Source organism: Eublepharis macularius, chromosome 4, assembly GCF_028583425.1.
Source record: "Eublepharis macularius isolate TG4126 chromosome 4, MPM_Emac_v1.0, whole genome shotgun sequence".
Lineage (NCBI taxonomy): Eukaryota > Metazoa > Chordata > Lepidosauria > Squamata > Eublepharidae > Eublepharis > Eublepharis macularius.
The window spans coordinates 100518907-100533110 of record NC_072793.1 but is presented as its reverse complement, the minus strand read 5'-3'; the positions used below and the strand labels follow the sequence as shown (position 1 = coordinate 100533110).

General features: G+C 43.8%; 1 protein-coding gene across 6 annotated transcripts in view; it reads right to left on the bottom strand.

Moving 5' to 3' along the window:
- Positions 1 to 240: 240 nt before the first annotated feature.
- Positions 241 to 14204, bottom strand: part of RAD54L2 (RAD54 like 2) — a 131040-nt gene continuing 117076 nt past the window's right edge. For 4 of the 6 annotated variants that reach the window (XM_054976864.1, XM_054976863.1, XM_054976862.1 and 1 more), the window contains 3 exons: positions 9079 to 9168; positions 7083 to 7175; positions 241 to 6679 (listed from right to left, as the gene is read on the bottom strand). In XM_054976864.1, coding sequence (XP_054832839.1) covers positions 5688 to 6679; positions 7083 to 7175; positions 9079 to 9168 — 1175 coding nt within the window. In that variant the 3' untranslated portion in view covers positions 241 to 5687. The remainder of the gene's footprint in view (positions 6680 to 7082; positions 7176 to 9078; positions 9169 to 14204) is intronic. The other 2 variants (XM_054976866.1, XM_054976867.1) reach the window with 2 other exon arrangements.

The following is a 14204-nucleotide window of genomic DNA, read 5'->3' as shown; positions in this document are numbered from 1 at the left end:
AAGAGTTGAGTGGATTAATCCTTTAAATATCCACTAACCTCCATTTTCTACCTAACAAATGCCCCTATTCAGCTAAAGTTAGGGATGACTTAAGTTCCACTGAAACCAATGGAACAATTAAGTTGCCCAGTGCTTTCAGCACAGCAGTCTAAAGGTAGCCCCAAATGTGTTCTCCTAAACAAGAAATGCTGTGAGCTTGAAAACAATAGCCAAATTCATTCCAAACCAAGATCACTGGACTAGTTGTAATGTTTGAAGTTTATTGTTTTTTAAAAAAAGGAGAGAGAATTTATAGGCATTATACCAACTTACAATTTATTATTTTTTTTAAAAAATGACATGAAACACAAGTAAAAATAAATACATCATATAAACAACAAAATTGTTCAATGTCTCTGTTCTGGGAGATTGGGTGAGCGTGTCCCATTAGACAGAGAGATGAGGGAAGCACATGACCCATGCGTGCAACCAACCAACCAACCAACTGACCCTGCTATGGAAATGCCTTTTTCCAATCACAAAAAGACAGGCCACAAACTAAAGGTGGAACAAAAACAAATCAAGAAAACCACTGGATTCACTCAGCTCCCCCATACAAATGGATTCCATGGCAGGACAGGGACAGAACACAAGCTGGGAAGCAAACAATCTAGGACCAAAAAAGCAATGCAGCGGTGGGCAGTGGTTAGTGGTCTTATTACAGAGTACAAAAAAATATCCCCCCTTTATCTTTTTGCTCCGCTTCCACTCCTTAATGATCCCTGCTTGAACTTTCAATGTCATCACCCTTTACAAGAGACTCTTTTTTTCTGTTTGAATTAAAGAAATAGAGCTTCTCAGGACTAAATGTCCTATTGGGTAAACCAATAAATTTGGATTGACATGGTTTAAAATTAAAAGAAAAAAACAGAGAATTTGTGCATCTGTTGATGGATATGTCTGTTGTTCAGCAGGTATGCAGATCAAGTTTTTTTCAATTTAGTAATTATATCAACAGTGCCTAGACAGATCAACTCAGATTTCAGTGCAAATACATGTAAGGTTTTATTGAGCTGCTACAAGATCTTCCCATGAACATTTGCACTGTTGCAATTCAATTCCATAATTCATTGTCAGTACGAGTCAGCTTCCTTAGAAACTAGCAAAATGCCCATCATTATAAGGGAGCAGAAAAGGCATATATATTGCAGTAACTACAGACAGCACTGCCTGAGGCAGCAGGCTGGTTCTCCCACCCCTTATCCAAGTAGCAGCCTATTTACTTTGTTCCATAGAACTCAAGAGGAGCCATGAATTGAGCCTGCCTGTTCTGGGTGCCATCACTTGGTCATATTATGACAAAGGGACAGAGTCCAGACACTAGCATGCATATACATATGTATAATTCTTAATAGTTAGGGAGAAGTCACCAAGTTCTGTGCCTATCAAAAGGAAAGAAAGGTACTCTATCACAGGTAATGTATATCCACATAAAAATATTAGTCAGCCTCAAACTGCATGTTGCCCAATTCTGGAGCAGAACTGAGGAGTATTGTATGAAGGGCTCGGAAACGTCACAGTCTAAGGTCACCCTTTCCCCATTATTTAGGGTGGTGGTTTCATTCTGTACCATACTGTTGCTCTAGATCAGCTGTTCAAATACTAATATCTTGCAATGAAAGTAGTCTGAAGAGGATAGCCTGAATATGACTCAAGCTGTGGGGTGTGTAAGAGAGGGAACCCTCCTCTCAGCATCCTAAGGCCTTGTCTTGGCTCTGTATTAGTACCAGTAAAAAACTAAAAACCAGTTCTCCTATAGCCTGAAATTTAGCAGTGCAAGTCAGACAGACACGGCCAACAGAGCCCTCAGGATACAACTAAATCAGCCAAAGAAAGAAATGGTACTGGAAATTAAGGAGATAAGGAGGACACCCAGTGGCTGCAGGTAGGTTCAGAAATATCCTGCAACAAGAACCCTAAGTGCGGCTTCTGAATTGCCACTACACTGACCTTTTAAAATATGCAAGTTGCTACGTAATTCTGATTCAAACCTCCTTGTCAAGGATTTTCAGTCCTTCAAAAACAAGGCACAACAGCCACCCTTTTGCTGCTAGAAACCACAGCAGCTTGGATGAGAGTGAACATTTGGGAGAGTGGAAGTGTCTTGAGAAGGAGCATGTGGAATGCCTTCTAAGACAACAAGGGTGCAAGCAGAAGCATGTCACCTTCTGTCCCACCAGGTAAGGAAATCCTCTCTTGACAAGAACTGGAAAATAATTTAATTTCTCAGAGACAGATGAGTTTAAATTCCTAAGGGTGGGAACAGAGACCCAAGCTCAGGCACTTGCTGAAGTAGAAGCATCTGTCCCAACAGATGTGCTTCTCTCCAAAGTTTATAAAAATTGGCTGGTTTGACTGAATGTACTTGAAAGAGGACAGGGAAGTGGATTTTGTCAGTGGTGCAAATATGCTATCAGTATTCCACAAACAAGATTAGTTGAGGGAAAAGTGGGGGAGGGGAGATGCACAAAGATAGACTTAACATTTTCTTAGTTTTCTTAACCAAATACAAAAGCCGACTTTTCAAAATAAGGCATTTTAAAGCCTAAGTATTCCATGTGATGCAACCTTGCCATCCAGTGGCTAGAGTAGTAAGTTACAGATGCACACCTTCTACTGCTAATAGCTATCTTATACTTTCCATTTCTATTTAAAAGATGGTTACAGAGCCTGGTTTACTTAGTCCCAGCTGACTCTAATCCCCATAATGTGCAACAAGCCTGCTAGCCTAGTTCACTTCCCTGAAACCTTGTACACTTTGTAAGGAAACAAGAGAATCAGGAAGTCATACGGCTTGAAGTGGCATCCAGAATACGTTAGCTTGTTTTGTGGACTGAAGTTAATACAGAAGCCAGTAGGAAGTCTCAGGTTATCAGCTATGCTGCCAAAAACAACACACACCAAAGGCTGAGTCTGCCTGAAATCTAAATATCCTATTTCTCCAAAAAGCTGCTTAGGCTTTAGCCGGTCTGAGCCCTTGCTTCTATCCAGTTCCCAGGTCCATTTACATGGTTGCAAAAGACATCTGAGTGAGTTTGCAATACAATCAGTGTCATCGTATTTTGTATGAGGTGGACACATACAAATCACAAAAGGGCATGACTCACAGACGTACCATGGTCAAGTCTTTGGAGAAACGCGAATGGACACCATCAGTTAATATGCTTTGCTATTTTTGTGGGGGGGTTGGTTTTTTTTTTATTCCCATGGTGCATCCAAAGACAAGTTGTCCAGAAGTTTGCTCAGAACCCCTCGGTTTTCAACTCCTAGGATATGTTAAAGAAGAAAGCACTATTTTAATGTTTTTATTTTAAAATAAAGTAATTTGCATAGCTAACTGTAAATCTAAGGCTTCTATGAATGGAGAAGCTAGGTCTGACAGACAGTGTTGAAACAGAGAAAGACAGTCAGAAAGCCCCAATATTAGGTGTTTTTTAATGGTTTATATAAGCAATTAACACTTGTTCCCCACCCTGACAGAGAGAGAGAGAGAGAGAGAGAGAGAGAGAGAGAGAGAGAGAGAGAGAGAGAGAGAGAGAGAGAGCGCACTTTCTTTCAGAACCATCTCTGATACATCACATGTTGAACACCTCTCAACCTAAGTGACAGTGTAGATCTTCAACAGCTTGGATGAAGGCCCAGTTCTCTCATGATGTTTGAGGTAGCTACCCTCATGCAAAATTATACGGGATCTAAACCACTGGGGAGTTGTGTCTAAGAGAGAAGTAGCTTTCAGATTGGGTGGGGCAACTTTAACCATGTCAGTGGCGCTACTTATTGGCAACTGTGTAGCAAAAGTAATGTTAGAACAGGACCAGTACTGCTTTCTTGGAAAGGCTTGCTTAGCACTAGCCTCTTGTTAATGGTAACATTTCACTGTTGTGAAGAAAACCCTAAGGTGGCAACACTTGCTATACATTTCCTACTATCCAGGAAGTGAATTACCAAGCACAACCTTTCTTTCTGCATGTATTTCCCTAGCGGACAACAGAGCTAGTGGAGGGTTGAACTAGCACAACTTAATTTCTTCATCAAATCATCTATGATAGCAAGTGGATTCTCTAGGCAGACTTTTGTGATAATGCATAATGGAGGAAGCTCAGACCAGAATCTAGCAACAATAAACAGTCACTAAAAGGGAATCCTCCCCAAAGGCTTACTGCCTCCCTTGTCATGGATCCACAGGAATGGTGGATCTAACCAGCCTTTTAAACGGTTTTTTGCGGGGAGCAATTTAACATTACCCTTACTGTTGCTTAGTATCTGACTCAGATACTAAAGCAACAGAAACTAAGCACATCTCCATCTAACACTGAAAACTAACCCTCTGAAATACCCATCAGAATGTCCCCCCGCAAAGGACACACAATACTGTATGCCTTCTCCACTGAAGAAATATGGAAACTGTCTTGGAGGGGGATGCTGTCTGTTGGTCCTGCACATCATCTCTGCTTTGGCCAAGCAATCCATGAGTCTTCCCATTTCTTTCACATACAGACCATTCTGCAAATAACCAGTGTTTTGGTAGAGGCCATAGATTTCAGTAAAGAAGATAAATTAAGAAACAGAAAAGGAAAAAGAAGAACCTCAACATAAATACTTGGCTTTCTGGAAATAAATTAAAAAAGCAGTTCTGTGGAAGGAGGAGGTCAGTCCAATCACAGTGTCATGAAAATGTAGGCAAGAAGGCTCCCAAGCACATCCCCTTTTGTAGGAGTTTCAGCTCACTGCAGTCAGCAGGAGCTGGATAGCTAAGCTTTCATCAATCAAACCTGAGGGCACACCTCTTAGCGATAGGCAAGGTGGTAGAGGAGAGTAATCACTACAAAAAGCTGGGGAGGAAACTGGGGAAGTCTCACAACCTCCCCACCAAGAACTACTACTCCACTAAAAGTCTGGTAGAAGTCCTAACCCAACCTTGCTTAAGATGCCAAACCTACTAAGGTCCTTGCCTTCCAATGGTTCTCTTGGGGGTGGTGGTGGCGGCAGGAGAGCTGCACTTCAGCACTGTTTCTCCCCAACTCCTGTCATCTCTGAATGAGGGCCTGGCGGAGGCCCCCAGGCTGCCTTGAATTTTCAGAAGGATGAAAGACAAATTGATTTTCACATATACCCTGCCCCACCCACACCCTCCCATTTACACATTACCTGCTCCTTCCAACCCCACCTCCCTCCCTACAATAATAATGCTATTCATCATCATGTCTCCTAGGGCACAAACTCACCCCTTATTACCACGGGGTAATGAACTTTCACAGATAAGGCAGTTTGTGTGTGAGAGTTATTCCACAGACAGAAATTATTAACCCAGTGTCTCCAGGCTTAATAAAGGGCACTGAAACATAATGGCAGGTCTCCCTTTCAGACAACAGAGCCAGACAGCATGGAAAGGAAAGTCAAGGAGGCACTCCTATGGTTTGCAATGATGCTTTCCTACCCCAATCCTCTTTTCTCCACTCCTGGAGGGTGGGTCCATTCAGCTCAGGTACCCATACTAAAGCAGATCTTTGACAACTAAAAATGCCACCTCCTTCCCAATCTCCTCCACCTCTGCTGTGTCCTGGATGCAAAATCCTGACCCCCCAGAAAGGTCCAGTGAGGAATTTTTGCCTCCTGGTTGAACCAAGATATAACAGAGACTAGGTTCGTTATTTTCCTGTGATCTCTATTACATCATCATCTTTGTCCTCATCATCGTTGGAGCTGCAGCCCACTTCAGAGACATCATGGGTGTCAAATGGAGGCACCTGGGACCGAAGGAGGCCCCCAGCTGGATATCCCGAATGAGGGGACATGAAGCCAGGGTAGGCAGATGCCATGCTCCTGGGAAGGCTGCTGGGCAAGACAGGGGATGGAAAAGGAGCAAACATCCTGGGCTCAGGCAGGAGTGACTGCGTGAAGGGCAGCGAGTAGTTGGAAAGCATCCCCGTCATGGAGGGGTTTAACATGAAAGAGGGGATGCTGGCGGTGGCTGAGGTAGCAGCAGAGGAACTGGCGGTGCCGGCTGTCAGCAGAGGGTCAGTAGTCACAGGGAACACCAAGTGAGGGTCTGGTAGCAAGCTAGGCAGCTGGTAATAGGATGAGCCAGTGCCCATGTACAAGGAGTTGCCTGCTTGGGGAGCAAATGGATGGGTTAGGTTGTGGTTTAAAGGGACAGAGGGCATGGTGAACCCACCAGAGACAGGGTACCCACTTTCATATGGCTGAACTGATGTAGGGAGCGGTCGCTTCTTCTGCTGCCGGTGGGCTTGCTCCTCTGTGCTGGATGGTGAAGTTGACTTGCGCTTGTTGCCTCGTAAGTCCAGCACTGAATGGCTGTCAGTGTGCTGGCTGGTGGCTGGCAGAGCTGAAGAAGATGATGAAGCCAAACAATGGGCCCCTGCCCGTTGGTCAGTTCCACGAGCCACTAAGGAGGGTATACTGTCTTTCCGGGTAGGGTGTCCAGGTGCAGTGTTGGTGCTGGGAGAGTTATGTCTGGACTCTCGAGCAGCAGCAGCCTCTGCATATTGTTGCAGTTCACTGATGATCTCAGGACTGTCTGGGGAGATAGGCCGAGTGAGCTCCTCTGAATTGGGAAGCTTGGGTGAGGAGGTGCTGTGCCTCCCATTGCTTGTGGATTCAAGAGATGGGCCCTGGGATCCTGTGAACAAGAAGCAATTACAACAGGTAAGACTGAGGCTGAGTGTGCTGAATGTTTTGACACCAGTTGCTTATCTGCGGGGGAGCAAATATGACATTCAAAGCACCATCAACTGAGCCATGTCTAGCAAAAAGAACACTAGATTGGATCCCATGGAAATGCACAGGGCAGGGATTTTCACTGACACTGTCTACTGCAGCAATCCTTCAACTGCCCCCCACCCCATGATAGTCACAGGGATCCCCAAGGAGTAAGTTTTGGGGGTTGTTTTAGGGTGAAGAGGGGGGAGGGGAGTCACACCTCTGAGCATGTAATTCAGAATGGATCCAACCCATTATCTCCCAAATGACAGCCTTTTAGAAAAATCCACAAAGATTGGTTTTTAAGAACACAAGTCCCTCACCTGAGGCAACCATGCGATGATCCTCACTACCCTTTGGTTTGCCAGTAGTTCGAATAGCAAAGATTCGCCCATCACTGGTCCGGATATATGTCCCTAAAGAACAGATGGGAGGAAGACGTAAAACTTCAGCCTTCTCTAACTATTAACAGGATGGCTACAGGGAAGATCATCCAGAAGTTAACAGTTACATACTGAATGGGGAAAACACTCAGCTTACAAAATAGGAGCCCCTTACAACAGTGTTAGAGAGGATCACTTTCCACTGGTACATTTATAGATCAGGAGCTTCAGTGGCATCAGCCTATGTCTTTGGGGATGTTTTTTAGAATGTAAATGTGTGGGCAGAGCCAAGGATACTTCTGTATTGTAATGTGCTTAGCAATTTAAAATCATTCAACAAATACTAAAGGATGATGTTTTCAGATGCTTCCAGAAATAATATTCTTGCATTTCACCTACATAAGTATTTGTACCTCTTAAGACTGTGACCTAAATGTAAATATGGATTTAAAAGACTTGGTTGAAATCTTGCTAAGTGATCTTCGGCTAGTCTCCTTCTCTTTGCCTAACCTGCCTCACAGGGGTTCTGAGGAGAGGAGAATGAGGCAAGACACTTTGGGTCACCATTAGGGAATAAGGCAGGGTATAAACAAAATAAATAAAACATGTGCAATTATACTCTCACACCTCAATAAAACCTTGAAGAAATGTCAAAGAGAGGGGAGAAACGGAAGGCTGAAGAAGTCTTCCTGGGAGTATGGAGCAGCTAAAGCTATCTGCAAATCAGCAACATACACACATGCAACTAGCACGGAATCTGAGAAGTGGATATTTAAGGAGGGCAGGACAATGGTTTGAACACTGGGTAGTGTATGTCTAAATGGAGGACTTGAACCTGAGCTGTGGGTTGTTAGGTTCAGGAATTCAGCTCCTGGCCCTTGATGGGGTGCCATCTGCACCTGTGCCAACAATAAGGAGCCTGGTTGTGGTCCTAGACACCTCCTTATCAATGGAGGCCCAGGTCACAGCGGCTGACAGGCCTGTGTTTTTCTATCTTCATCAGATCAGGCAACTTGTCCCTTATCTTTTGACCCACAACCTAAGTACAGTGATCCAGGCAACGGTCACCTCCAGATTGGACTACTGTAAAATGCTCTACACAGGGCTATCCTTGGGCTGATCTGGAAACTGCAACTGGTCCAGAATGCAGCAGTGTGTGGTCCTTACAGGAACCCTGTTTAGGTCACATATAAAACCTGTTCTGTGCCAGCTGCACTGGCTCCCAGTAGAATTCTGGATCAAGTTCAAGGTTTTGGTTTTAACCTTTAAAGCCCTTAGCGGATTGGGATGAACATACCTGCGGGACCACTTCTCACCATATATTCCCTGGAGAGTGATCTGTTAAGCTGACAAACATCTGCTGGTGATCCCTGGCCTTTTCTGCTCTGGCACCAGCCTGGTGGAACTCTCTTTCTGTTGAGACCAGGGTCCAGCAGGAATTGCTTTTGTTCTACCGGGCCTGCAAGACGGAGATGTTCCGCCAGGCCTATGGTCACAGTTGAGGAATGGGTGAACTATCCGGCCAGCCTCCTGCTGGGAGGCTTTAAGTCCCCCTCTTGTTTTTGCTGGTCTGCTCTAAACAGCTTGCCACCCCCGTTTCATGATGGTTGAGTGAATGGATTGTGCAATACTGACTGCAGCATCTGGAAGTGACAAATTGATTACTGACAAAAAAAAGAGTCCAGCTATCAAGTGTAGGCTTGATCCTGATAAGCTTGGATTAAATAGGGATCTCCAAGATAGGAGGTGAGGTGAACAGAAACAAATGCATCTATACTGTACGGCAATATTCCAATTGACACTTTCTGATTAGTGTTAAATAAAGTGCCTTGCTAACACAGTTTGTTTCCTCTTTATCTCCCAATTTCCAATTTTAAAGACTGAGGAATGCCTTTTAAGTTTCCTCGACCCAAAAGTAGAAGGCTATCTCCATTACCTTTAGTCCCTCGGATAATGTGAATACTTTCTCCAGCACTAATTCTTGCTTGCACATCAGTGGAAGTATTTGTTCCTGGAATCACAATATCTAAAATGGAAGAAACAGTATTTAGAGACTGTAAACTTTTGCAGAACAGGACTCAAACGAGGAGGGGGAGCATTTTGCCAAGTATTTAACTTTGTTCCTGTATCTGCCACTAGAAAAGGAAATGGTATTTGATTGTGTTGAAGGAGTGAGAAAAAGAAAATAAAAAACAGCAACTGAGAAAGAATAACACAGACCAGTAGTAATAATGACTTAACCAGAAAGAAATGTTAGTATTAGAGAATATGCCTGAAGAGTCACACTTTCATTGGCCACTGGGGTCAGCCTCCTCCCACTCTTTTTGCTTTATCTTTCTCCCTCCCATGATACACTTGGCCAGGGAGAAAAAAGGATTGCACTTACCCGAACTGTTGTTCATCGAGTGGTCTTCTGTACAGGCACACAAGGAAATGTGCATGTGCAGGCCAGCCGTGGACGTTCCAAAGCTCCTAGAGGTGTGAGATGTTCGCCTTTTCATGTGCTTTCATGGCTATAAAAGGCGGGGTGAGCAGTTCCTTCCCTCAGTTCTCTAAGCTGCTGGTGTAGAAAGAAGGTAAGAAAAAGAGCACAGAGTGGGAAGGAAGGAAGGGTGTGTGCTTGCACAGAAGACCACTCGATGAACAACAGTTACAGGTAAGTACAACCCTGTTTTCATCGTTGTGTCTTTTGCGCAGTCCAGTCCCACATAGGAGACAGTGAGCTAACTTACTCTGGAGGTGAGTGTGAAGCTCTTTAATGGAAGAGACCCTTCAGGACAGCCTTGCCTACAGCTGTGTCCCTTCTGGAGTCTGTCAATGGCATAATGATCAATGAATATGGACAGCATAGACCAGGTTGCTGCCTTACATAATTCCACTCGAGGGGTGCCCAAGTTGAAGGCTGATGAGGTAGTCTGAGCCCTTGTCGAGTGTGCTCTTATGTGCAACAGGCATGATTGTTTAGACTGATTATAACAATCCTTAATGAGCCAAACTATCTAATTTGAAATGGTCTTTGTGGTGACCTTCACATCTTTTTTGGGCCCTTTAAATGAGTCAAAGAGATTAGGGTCCTTTCAGAAAAGAGCTGTCCTGTCCAAGTAGAACCACAAAGCATGTTTAACATCAAAGGAGTGCAAAAGTCTCTCTGCATCAGTCGTAGGAGTAGGGGAAAATATTGGTAAGACAATGTCCTGGTTTCAGTGAAAACCTCATGTCTTGTAGCCACCAAAAAGGCTGCTTTAGCTGTCACAACCTTAAGGGAACAGGAAGCTAGGGGCTCGAAAGGTTTATGCATGACTGAAGCAAGAACCAAGGAGACTGCTCTGGGGAACTGGCCTGGATGCTGGAGGATATAGGCTTGCTAAACATCTGAGGAAGGACTTGCATTGTGGTTGGGCAAAGAGAGATTTCCTGTTTATATCATCATGGTAGGTTGAAATGGCTACTAGGTAGACTTAGGAATTAGCCAAATCTTGATCCTTTAGCAGGACCAAATAGTGCAAAACAGATGGTAATGAAGCAGAGACTGGGTTCAAGTTGTTGCTTGTGGCCCAAAGAGAAAATCTCCATTTGGCCAGGTATGATTTCCTGATGGATGGTTTCCTAGCTTCCAACAGGACCTTCTGGACTGGGGAAGAGAAATTCAGTCCAGGGGGAATAAGAACCAGGCTGTCAGTTTCAGAATGCCTAGGTTATGGTGGAGAACCACATAGTCCTGTAGCAAGTGTGCAGTTAGGGGAAACTAACTCAAGGCAGTCCATAGTCAACCAAGGCTACTTTTCCTGGGTGATTGACTCCCAAATCTATAGAGAAAGTGACTGGTTGATTGACATGGCACAATAGAGTGTGGCATGAAAAGCCTTGCTAATTGGTCTCAGACTGATCCCTTGGGGATTGAGAACTGTCCTTTCATTTGTTTCGGAAGTCTCTCTTCCAAGGTTGAACAGAGGCTGAGGAAGAAGGCTGCTGAGAGCCTCTAGGCAATGTGTGCATTGGTTGGGGATGGAACCGATTATATTTAGTATTATAAGGCACATATGACCTTGGGAGAAATCTCTGTCTAAAAGGATTTGGGTAGAGAGGTGTGATACCCAACGACCTTGCTGTCACATTATCAACCTTAATCTTTTTGAGTGCCTCATCCATGGCTGACAAATTATAATTATGGTGAGGAACCACTTCCAAGCAACTGTCATTCTCATGTGGACCTGAGGAACCCCTCTGTCTTTCCACAGGCCCTACTGGTGACGGCAGCAATCAAGAAATGGCTATGGAGAATTCTATGACTTCAGGAATCTCACTCTCTGAAAAGGATGGAACCAAAGCAGAATGCCACCTGGGTGTTGGAGATAGAGTTCTTGGAACCTTGGGCGGACTTCATGTAACTGTAGCGGTTGGAGCTGAAGAAGAGTATTTTTTCTTTTGTGACTTAGAAGTCAATGACTTATCAACATGCTTCCACTTGAGCTTAGCCTTTTTTGTAGGTGCCTCTGATTAGCACCAAGGTGGAACAGATGAAGGCATGGTTGGAACTGACTAGTTCTTCTGAGCAGTGACAGGTGCCGAACATGCTGGGGGGACTAAGGAGGTTTGTTCTAGGCACTGTGGTCCGTTATCTGTGGAATTATGATTGGAGTCAGTAGAGCACTTCAGGGCTGACTCCTAAAGAGCTGCTTTAAGTCAGGACACCCTTTCATGGTGTGCTTTGGGCATAAATTGTTTGCAGATCACACACAGCAAAGTTGTCATGGCCCTCGCCCAGACAAAGAAGGCAGTCATGCCCATCCGACTGTGCCATCTTTGTTCCACAACGGGAACAGTTCTTGAAGAGGGCCTTTAACCACTATGGAATTGAAGGCCCTAACTCTCATCTATAGTGATGAAACCAAGGAGCAGAGAGAAGGCACATCCCTCTTCAGTGGTGTCAAAAGAAGAACTGAGGGAAGGAGCTGCTTGCCCCACCTTTTATAGCTGCACCTGGAGGGTGGGGGGGAGGGAAGCACGCAAAAAGACTAAGCGAGTGTTTTGTGCCTCTAAGAGCTTTGAAATATCCACAGCTAGGCCTGCCCATGCAGTTTCCTGTGGGACTACACCGAAGACATGATGATGAATTCCTCTTATGCATAACAACAGTATAGCTGGACTTCTCCTGCACTCTGTTAACTTTAAACAGGAGATTCTCTAGATCTCATTATGTAGTGTTAAACATTGGTAAAAATAAAGCAACAATACTTATGTTTGCAAGAGGTGGACAAACTCTTTTGCTAAGCCTTCTGGTAGATATTATAGTTCCAAAGAGTTTATTGTCTATAGCCATAGGTTGTCACAATTTACCAAACATCGACTAATAAACAGTTAAATCCATTATCACAGTTTGTACAGGTTAATTAAAATTAATTAAAACAGTACAGTATGCCAAACTATCCCAGGAATCAAGAAACAGCCTCATTCAGTACCATCTTAGATCTTATCTTTTTGGCTGTGAGTGCAAACTGAGAGACTCTATAGGACACATGATTATCAGCGTCAGATAACAAAAACACAATCTTCTCAATTTCAGAATGTGTGTTTGTGACTGATAGGATTTTGGCCAAGAATTTAGCTCTGGGTACACTATATAATGGACAATAAAGTAGGTAGTGGGAAAGGTTCTCTCCTGTAGGTAATCCACAAATGCAGGTGCGATGTTCCATAGGGGTGTAAGAATAACGTCCTGCCAAAAGAGCTGTCTGCATCATCTGAAAGCGCAGAGCAGTGAAAGACACTCTGAGGTTATAATGAGAAATACTGGCTAGGTAAGGAGATCTTAAATGGTCAAATTTGATTAGTTTATACCAAGGAGCTGCCTTAGATTTTAATATTGATAGCCGATCCATCACTGCATTTGACTTGTAGATCCACTCCTTAAGTGGGAGGTTGTTGGCTGAGATCCCTAACAGGTCATCCGGGATGGTATACCTTTGGCAAATGGTGGATAGAAAGCCAGGGCATGTGGGGTCTTTGGATAGTAAGTAATTTACTGATTGGCAGCTTAAGAAGTCAGAACTGGAAAATCTGATCCTTTCCCAGTATTTTAAAACCAAGGTATACTCGCGCCCTAAGGGAGGGAAGTCCTGTTTCGGCCCTTATCAGGGCGGCAGAAGCGCCTTTGGGTAAAGCCAAAATCCATCTCAAGAATTGGTTTTGGATTACTTCAAGACTGGTTAGAATATCTTCTTTTCAACCCCACACTTCAGCTCCATATAGGAGGTGAGGGACTACCTTGCTCATAAATAATTTCAGGGCTGGATCTATCAGTCGACCCCCCTTTGTATAAAAAAAATGTATGATTGACCCTACAATCCTTGATGCTGAGGTTCTGATAGATATTCTGAATACATTGGTGTTACTCATTTTTTTAAATCCCTTGCTACTCTAGTTAGTCATGTGACTAACCAGGGTGACAAAGAATTAAAAGAAACATCTTAAAAGGCCTTTACAAACAGACCCAGCTTAAGTTCCTCAATGGCTTTGCCTATGGGGTTAAAGCACTGCTAGAAACCAAGATCACACCACTTGATACCTTGCTTCCACAGATACTATATAGAACAAAAATACCTATGGTGGCTGATTATGTGATAGCCATGATCATGATAGATAACACAATGTGTATAATTTTTTTAAAAAAAACCTCTGACAGAAATGAACGCTGCCACCCTGCATAAAGTTAGGTTACTTAATTACCATTGAGGTCAGTGGAAATTAAGCAGCTGACTCAGTTAAGAGCCTAGGGGTTATGGTTATACTGGATCCTGCGCTATTACTAGAAAAACAAGTTAAGGCAGCTGCAAAAAATGCTTTCCACAATCTAACTCTAGCCTGGAAGATGGCTTGTCTTGACACAGCTGACCTGGCCACCTGGATCCATGCTATGGTAACATCAAAACTTGACTGTTGTAATGCACTATATATTGGTTTTCCATCTAAGTTAACTAGGAGGCTCCAAATGGTGCAAAATGCTGCACCTCGACTGTTAGCAGGAGCAAGCAGGAGCATGAACATCACTCCCATCCTACAGTC